Below are 8,370 nucleotides of genomic sequence, written 5' to 3'. Positions count from 1 at the left end.
AAAATGTTGCGCCACACCCCGCTGCCAAAGGCAGGACAGCAAAGCAAGTGTGAAGTTTTCCAAAATACACCAGTCTGGAGTCTTTTGACTTCTGTCTTTTAGTCTTTGGTCTGCAGAACGTGTGAGTCTGAACTATATCTATGTTGACTGGAGGTCTGAAAGTCTCAGCCAGGTTACTGGCCATCAGAGAACCCCTCACCCACAAACCCACTCCTGCCTCAGCGCGCCAGCACATCAACCAATCACGTCTCGCTAAAAACACGTCATGAATGTTCATGGGATACAATGTACATGACGTCTTCACTACGTTTGGTTATACAGGTATGACACAAAGCTCTTGATAAGCCAGCACCGCCGAATATGGTCAAATGTACTTTATTTTAAATATAAAAATTCCCCATATCCAAAGTTTATAAGATAGTTCACAACAGGGTGGTTTGTTTTGACAACAGTGTTGAATTGATCACTTCTCTCCATTCCTAAAGACCAAAGCCTGCATAACAATATACGGGACAACACCAGAATTATCCATCGGGTTGTGAGAGGTCTGAAGACATAATATATTCCCCAGCAAAAACAGTATAGTTCTGTTCAGTCTGTGCACACACAATGGAACATACAATATCACTAAGGCGTTTGAACTCTTGCCATTTCAATTCTGACATCAACCAAAGGAAATAAATTGCTAAACAAAAATGCAGAACTAAGAGACTTTGATGAAAAAAAACACACTTCCCCCTTTGGCATAAACTGCACCTAATAGGCTTGAAAATAGGATCTTAACCACCCAACATACAGCATATTGCTTTGAGAAAGAAACAACCAAAACAACATTTATAACCAGTGATGATCAGATTCACAATGGGATATAGCTAAATATTGACATTATTACAATGTATACAAAGTGTTCCCATTAAGGATTGAACAACACGTCACATTTCTAACCTCAGTTTATGAACGAGCGGAGGAAAGCCGAAAAGCCTCTCGTATTTAGGGCACTCCCAAACCTACGTACCGTGACACGGAGTGCCCCGAAGGGAAAACCGACAGGTTGGTCTTGATTGAAGGTGATGTCGTCCACACAGGAGAGACACGCTGGCAGCGTGTGGGTGACTGACACGGTCGTCTTCACCTCCAGACGGACGGATCAGTGTGGGATCCCACTGAAACACCATCTATGGGTTTGGATGTCCAACCATACTAAAGGACATGACCAACATGAATACCACGCATACATGGCAAGAGTTACATGAAATGGAAAATCCAAATGAAAAAAAAAAAAAAAAAAAAAAAAAAGAGGGACTTTTCAGAGGATACTGGAGACGAGGTGCATCTGACCAATAATGCGGACCAGATTCAACAAACTGTGATTCGAGTTGTTAACAATTCACTAAATACATGTATACCAAGTGCTAAAAGAATCAGCTAGGGGGGGAGGGGGAGAAAAAACACGGGCCACCGGGTTATGTGTACAAATAATCAGAAGTGGCAATGTTACCAATATGCAGTAATTGCTTACGACACCATTACAGTCAGACGTGTGATAAGGAAGGCAGCCGCCCCATGATTAAAATCTTGAACGTGATCACCAGTTTGCCCAAACTTGGCAACAATTGGCTCACAAAATGCATAATGAGTTGGTGTCACTCAACTACTATTTTGAGTCTCACAATGCCTGCCGGCTGTATGTGTGCCCACTTGTCCATATTTGGTCGTATTCTCGTTAGTCCTGCAGAAAAAAAAAAACCTTGAATGTGTGTGTTTGTCATTTGACTTTGTCAAAGTAATCAACTTTGTTATCAAAGTTATCAACTGACAACTTCCTTCATCTAACTGAGCAACAGAGTGTGCTGAATTTAAGGAATACCAAGAAGAAAAAAAAAAAAAGAATAATAAAGATCAGTCCGTCACGGAGCTTTTCGTCCTCTTGCCGTGTTTGCCTCCGCCGGTAACCATGGCGAGGGCCCCGTTGCAGGCTCCACCAATGAGAGCCTGGTCTTCATCCCCGGCGTCGGGCAGCTCTTCCTGGATCTGCCGGAGGCGGGCCATGGCGCGGTCGATCGTGGCCACGCTCACCAGGTTGAAGTCGTGCATGCTGACCAGGTGGAGTAGGAAGTTGCGACAGAGGTTCCTGCGGGCGATGTAGGCGCCGCACTTCTCCACGAACAGCATGCTGGCCTGGTTCATCTGGTTGTCGGCGATGAAGCTGTTTGATCGGCGAGGGGAGACGGAGCGACTTTGGAATTTCGTGTCCCATTGGTAAACCTGGCATGTTTGAACTAGCGCTAGGGTCATGTTTGAGGGATCTATTGGTGTGTTTTCCACAGAGATTTTTTTTTTTTTTAATGTTTGTAATCTTCTACCTAACCCTAAGCTAGCTAGGACCTCTGCGGAGTGCGTTCTACGGTAAACTAAGAAAGGGTTGAAAGAAAGGGTTTTACATACTGAACGTACCCGTGCTCCATCACGTGCATGTTCCACAGCTTCATCACCTCCTTCTCTCCTTCGTTCACGTCGGTGAACTCTTCCAGTTGCTGCGGGGGGGGGAAACGTTCCTTTCAGACTAAACGACCACTTGGCCTGGTGCAAATAACTTATCATGGCAGATATGTTCCATTTCAAAGCCACTTACGACACGTTTTAAGGCGCCTATTTTATGCACACTGGTATACACTGGAAAACCAAAAACGTATGCATTTAGTTTGACAAAGTAACAGTAGCGCAACATTTACACTAAACGGTGGTTTTCACTGCAGAACGTCAATATTTGAAGCCAGCTCCTCTCTCCTGTACACCATCTTTTTGTGCATGCAGTGTTTCCTCTAGGATTTATTTTAGCAGTGGGGGCAGACCTATCCCGAAACGTTTTTTTTTTTAAGTCGACCCTATTCCTGATACCGTGGCGGCAGAAAATCAACAGAGGAAACACTGGCGCCTGTGTGTGTGTAAAAAGTGCAGGTGGTCTCGGGGGGGGCCCCCTCACCGTGGCGGTTTTCTCCCTCAGCCACTCGGGGTCCCTCTCGTCCTCGCTGTCCACCTCCATCTCCTGGGGCCGCAGGGGCATACAGCTGTCGCTGTGGAAGTACAGGCGGTTGTGTCCGCTGACGTAGGTCCTCTGCTGCTCCAGGTCGCCGTCCTCCGACTCCAAGAACTCAGACAGGCTGGGCTTGGTCCTCTTGGGCCTGGGGGGAGCAGCGTGGACGAGCAGGGGGTGGGGGGTGGAGAGACGTTGTAGTGGGTCTATCAGGCCCCGAGGGTCAAGGCCCACACACTGAGCACTGGGGTCGGCTTAAGCGCCACGTGAGCTGGTCTGGACACTGAACACACATTGGCCGCGTTTCCCAGATTCGTTAAGAAGCTCTTAGTGCTAAGAGCTTCCTGGGAACGTTCGAAGGGCTAACGAATCTGGGAATCCCGGCCATTGTCTGTGAACTCCCTTCGCGGACATCATGTCACGACAAGACACTATTCTAGTCGTGGGCTCCCCAAGGAAAGGTGTTTTGAAGTGTGTGTGTGTGGCTTTACCTGCAAACCAGCACGTGCGTGACGGCGGTCCTCTTGACGGGGCCGTTGCGGCTGAAGGCGAAGCCGGGCTGGCTGTGGATGTCCTGAGGGTTCCCCACGTACGAGCCGTCGTAGCTCTCGTTGATGGACACGTCTATCCGCGCTCCTTTGGGGTGAGGCTGGGGGGACAGAGACAGCAGATGAGTCCTCGGGGGGCCTATTCGCTCTGTACCGAAGCTCGAAAAGGGCGGACTACGGCTCACAAGCGCTCGGGAGAGAACGCGACGGGGGTGTAAGTCCAGGGTTGACGGCCGCGGCCCTCTCACCACATAGTTGAAGATGAAGCGGCTGTGGGAGAGCTTGAGGTGCTTCAGCAGGCTGTAGAGCTTCCTGCAGTTCAGGGTGCACCAGGGGCAGTGGAGGTCGTCCCTGGCCTCCGTCTGCTGACGCGTGTTGTTGTTGTACAGGAACTGGTCGGGGACAACAACAACAGGGCATGGGTGAAATATACAACTCCTCCCCAAACCTCAGCGGTGGTTCCGAGTGTCTGTGTGCGTGTGTGGGGGGAGGGGGAGCAAGTGCTAATGCTAGCTGATGCTAGCATTGCGAGGTGAAAACGTGTCGCTGTCGGTGTCAACGCGTGCTTGTGTCACATGGGCCAGCGCGTCTTTGGAACGCTCGGTCACAGGCGTGCCGTCGGGGGCCTCGTTTCCGAGGGCGAAATGTGTGAGCAAAATAAGCTACCCGACTTTTTACCTGGTAGAATATCCTCAGCTTCTGACGCGGCTCACACAGGATCTGCTCCCGCCTCAGCTGCACGTCCGTGCCGAGCGGCTCCTTCACAGCTGCGGGTGGGGAGAGGGGAAGAGCACACATGCCACTGAAGCCCGCCAACAAACCACTCAGTCTTCAAAGTGCAACCAAGCTCCGGGCGGTGACTCTGAACGAGTGGGCGAATGGCGCCCCCCCCAGAGTGACCCTGGCCCCCCACCGAGTGACCCTGAGTCCCATATCAGGAAACCGACCTAAACCAGAGCCCGTGCCATGTGTAAAATAAGGGAGCTGTCAACGTGAGTACGTGTGCGCGACCGGTGTCCTGCGCCGCCTCACCCAGAGGAGCAGTTTTGAGCGTGCTGGTCCTGCTCTCCATGGGGCTGGAGCTGTCCGAGTTGCGGGTGGACAGGGGCTTGGCCACGGGGGCGGTGGACTTGTCGCTGGCGTCCCCCGTCCAGCGCAGGGTGAACTGCAGAGTGGGTCCCTGAGAGAAGGTCTCAAACGGAGGCAGCCTCTGGAAGGTGAGGTGAGGGAGGAGAAACGGCGAGTTTTTAACGTTCAGTTTTGCGCTCACAGGGCTGGGCTGCATGGGGGGTGATGCTACAGGGTTAGGGTTAGGGCAGTCCTGAAGGCATTATGTGCTGTGGCAGGATCGGTCAGACCCACCTTGCCATCCAGAATGGTTTCCCATGTGGCTCTTTTCTTGCTGGGGGGGCAGTCCTCCATTCCTTGCATCGACACCTCGTATTCCCCATCCAGCAGTTGTAGTCTCCTGGAGACAGAGGGTGGGCTCATTTGTTAGCAAACAAACTATAATCAGGTAGACAACCGGACAGACATCTGGGGCTTGTAGTTCCAATTTCTTTAGCTGTATGAATGTGTTCGCTTGGTAATCGGACGGGAATTGAAGGTTTCAAAATTGTGTTTCGGATGTTATACGAGATCAGTACTACTGTCAATTTTGATAGCCTAAAACCAAGTAGAGAGAGATCCAAACAATGCTTAGCATCTGAGATTACCGGTTCTTGTCAAAGACAGTCATCTGTGCAACAAACGTCTCTGTGGTTTCCCCCTCTTCTCTGTGGGAGGAGCTTCTCTTCTTCCTGCTGGGAGGCTCTGAAACATCTAGAGGGAGACGGGGGGGGCAATTTAGCGACTTTGTCGCTAGATTTAGCAAACGTTCACCTTCCCCAGCAACACAAAATCGTATCTAACGACTTTTCAGAGCCAATAGCGACTTCTGGCAAGATTTATTTTGGGCAACACTGAGGTAGAGACGGGCAGCAAGGCTTCTAAAACCTTCTTCCCGTCTACTGGAAACCATAGAGTGGCAGCATTTTGCTTCTCTCTCTGAAAACACCGCGATGCAACGGTCGGTGGCCTCCACAGATCGCTTTCACCCACTTTCAGCAGAGCGAGGACGTTAACACTCACCTATGTTCTCGTTGGCCTCCCCGTTGACCAGGCCATTGATGTCCCTTCTCCCTGTGCGTGACACCCTGAACAGGAGCGAGTAGGACTTGACCATGTGGCTGTTGCTGGGTTCAAACTCGTTGCTGGAGACCAGGAGCGAAGGGTAGGCTCCCAGCTTGGTTTGGTTGCAGTCGGGGTTCAAAGGCACCTGCTTTTTACCTGTAGGCACTTGCTTGATCGGGCAGCTCACATCCTGTCAAATAAGGAAGACTTTATTTATATAGCACATTTCATACAAGAATTGTAGCTCAAGGTGCTTTACATAAAATCAATAAAAACAAGACGTCAAGACACACACACACACACACACACACACACACACACACGCAACAATATGTTGAAAAAGTAAAGCACAGTGGATTCATTAGTAGTTTGTGTGAGGTGTTGGGCTTTACTGCGTCGATGTGAGTCGGAGGAGAAAAAGGTACCTTTCGTTTTTTATGGCAGACTTTCACAAGTAGCACCTCGAGAGACACTGAGCTTTGTTCATTTTCTGAATTCTGAGATGGCTTTTCTGTTAGGAAAGGAAATTAGTTGTTTTTTGTTTTTTTCATCAGTGTGACGCCTTTCAACTGTCCAGCCTCGAAATTCCTTTCAAATGCACAGTAAACACCTACCATCCTTGTGGAAGAATCCAGTGAAAGTAAGCTGAAGATGTGATGACAAGCTGAAGAGAAAAATGAAACTTGTTTTTCAGTCAGGCTTTCGGCTTCCTTGAATGTGGTTAAAGTATGTGGTTTTTAAACACAATGGAAAGGCCTGCGGTACATGACCAACCTGTGAGATTCCTGTTCTCCTTTCATCTTCTCAACCTTCTGCAGCATGTCATCCACTTTGAAAGTTTTCCTGCTAATGCCAATTCAACAACTTGAGAAAAGCCCGACACAAGCTATTTGTCTACAGTTACATTAAATAGGATCAACCAATGTTACATGACATAGAAAATATGAATGCTGTCAGATTCGTGTGTGAACAACCAGGAGATATATTTGACCTTTTGGCATTTGTTCGAGTGTTTCTGTGAGACATGAAGGTCAGTGTCCTGTGCAAAAATATGGGCTGAAACAGAATCATATGTTGATTAATCATTAATGAACCCAGATGCTGAGTATGGTGTGTCAACAACAAGAATCAACTGACTTACTGCAATCAGGTTCCTTGTGCGGAGAAATCTATATATTTGAGTTGGCTCTGTAAATACAAAACACCATATTCATAAACTGTTCAAAGGTGGAAATTGTTTTATAAGATCAAAGGGGTTATTTGTTGAAACAGGCACCTTTACTTTACAAGAGGTTGTTTTATAACAAGAAATCTTAAGGGATAGACATGTACCCAGCAGCTTTGCCCATGATCAAGTTCAAAAAGGCCTAAATTCAGCCATGATGTGCATGACAAAAATCATATTGTGTTTTAAGAGGGTACACTTACACAAAAGAACCAACAAGATCCTTACTTATAAATGACTAGCTCCCACAAGAAACAACTTGGTGGAAACAATATTTGACGAATATAATTATAATATAGCTAGGCAGCTTACTCTCAAAGGCCTGTAGGAACAGCTCATGGTCGGCCTGAAGCTGTTCCATCTTCGGTTTCTTCACCGAGTTCATCACGACTGTTGAGGCCGGGTATACGGCACCGTTGGCTTTACAACTGGCCCCGCTCATAGCTTGTCCTGAGCGCTGTAAATTGGGCAACAGATGGAAAGAGGGAATATAATTTTTATCAACATAATTCCGGCTAGCTTAACATTACTAGCTAGCAGGCTAAATCAGCAAGCTAAGCTAACGTTAATCGGGATTTGAAAGATGGATGTGGTTACATGGATCTCGGCAGAAAAAATAGAGATAATAAAACATAACCCTTCATACATATTAATCGTACGCAACAGAAATACACAACTATGGGTTCAAAAAATAAATATATAGAAAGACCAACGCTAGCTAGTTAACGTTAGCCACAGTAGCTTGCTTCAGACTCACCAACAACACAGACTGCCCATGAAATAATGGCAGTGAATCAGTAGACGCCGATAGCTACGCTAGCATAGTTCCCAGAATTAAAAGTGCCTGAATAATTTCTCCAACCCTTTGATACAAAACTGACATGTATGCAAAAAAAACTACATGAAAAGGCCTAATCGACTGTATTATTTAATATAGCCTATGGAAAACTTCCTGTAAAATTTCACGTTATGGTTGAAATTCTATGGTTTTACTGGACGTCTAAGCAAGACATTTCAACCAATGGAAATTGCTATATGAAAATACAGAGTTTTGATTGGCTAGAAAGAACTGTAAATGACACTTAACGCGGTCTCTTCTCTTCTCCCTTTCAACGATTTTGCGGGAAATCGGGTCTAGTATGGGACATGAAAGTTGTTTACATATGCACGTATCTTTCTTTTTCAGGTTTCGCTGAAATAGAATAGAAAATTGCCTCAAGTATATTTGGATTGATTTACAAATACATATAATGTATAAGTATGCAGTATATTTAGTATGTAGTATATATCTACATGCATTATAATTACACTGTTAAAACGCCTTTATCGTTTGTAAATTATATATTTCGGGGTTGATAAAAGAGCAGAAATTATCGCTTGTTCGTACTGTT

At 46.9% G+C, this 8,370-nt stretch overlaps 1 protein-coding gene across 4 annotated transcripts; it reads right to left on the bottom strand.

Moving 5' to 3' along the window:
- Positions 1–359: 359 nt before the first annotated feature.
- suz12b (SUZ12 polycomb repressive complex 2 subunit b) lies at positions 360–8,314 on the bottom strand. Of its 4 annotated transcripts, none has more exons than XM_084685124.1 (17): positions 7,737–8,314; positions 7,292–7,436; positions 6,896–6,942; positions 6,746–6,810; positions 6,529–6,597; positions 6,369–6,418; positions 6,180–6,265; positions 5,713–5,944; positions 5,298–5,403; positions 4,945–5,050; positions 4,615–4,792; positions 4,261–4,349; positions 3,831–3,974; positions 3,526–3,683; positions 2,984–3,182; positions 2,446–2,534; positions 360–2,206 (listed from the first exon to the last, which is right to left on the bottom strand). In XM_084685124.1, exons 2-17 carry the CDS (start codon positions 7,419–7,421, stop codon positions 1,900–1,902), a joined length of 2,055 nt encoding a protein of 684 aa, XP_084541250.1. In that variant the 5' UTR covers positions 7,422–7,436; positions 7,737–8,314; the 3' UTR covers positions 360–1,899. The 4 variants fall into 4 exon arrangements, 2 of the variants coding, with proteins under 2 accessions (XP_084541250.1, XP_084541251.1); XM_084685125.1 differs by having other exon boundaries at positions 2,455–2,534; XR_014740556.1 differs by having other exon boundaries at positions 2,138–2,206; positions 2,455–2,673.
- Positions 8,315–8,370: the final 56 nt, after the last annotated feature.

The sequence above is a fragment of the Hypomesus nipponensis genome, chromosome 21 (genome assembly GCF_054491055.1).
Source record: "Hypomesus nipponensis isolate SF chromosome 21, ASM5449105v1, whole genome shotgun sequence".
Classification (NCBI taxonomy): Eukaryota; Metazoa; Chordata; class Actinopteri; order Osmeriformes; family Osmeridae; genus Hypomesus; species Hypomesus nipponensis.
The sequence above is the reverse complement of the archived record's forward strand: the minus strand, read 5'-3'. Positions and strand labels throughout refer to the sequence as shown.

What these genes read in the sequence shown, in the direction of transcription:
- suz12b (XM_084685124.1), bottom strand. Translation starts at nt 7,421, where the DNA reads ATGAGCGGGGCCAGTTGTAAAGCCAACGGTGCCGTATACCCGGCCTCA. An exon ending in GTTCCTACAGGCCTTTGAGA is followed by an intron (nt 6,943 to 7,291) that starts GTAAGCTGCCTA and finishes TTGTATTTACAG; the next exon opens with AGCCAACTCAAATATATAGA. An exon ending in GGAGGCCAACGAGAACATAG is followed by an intron (nt 5,404 to 5,712) that starts GTGAGTGTTAAC and finishes GTCTCCCTCTAG; the next exon opens with ATGTTTCAGAGCCTCCCAGC.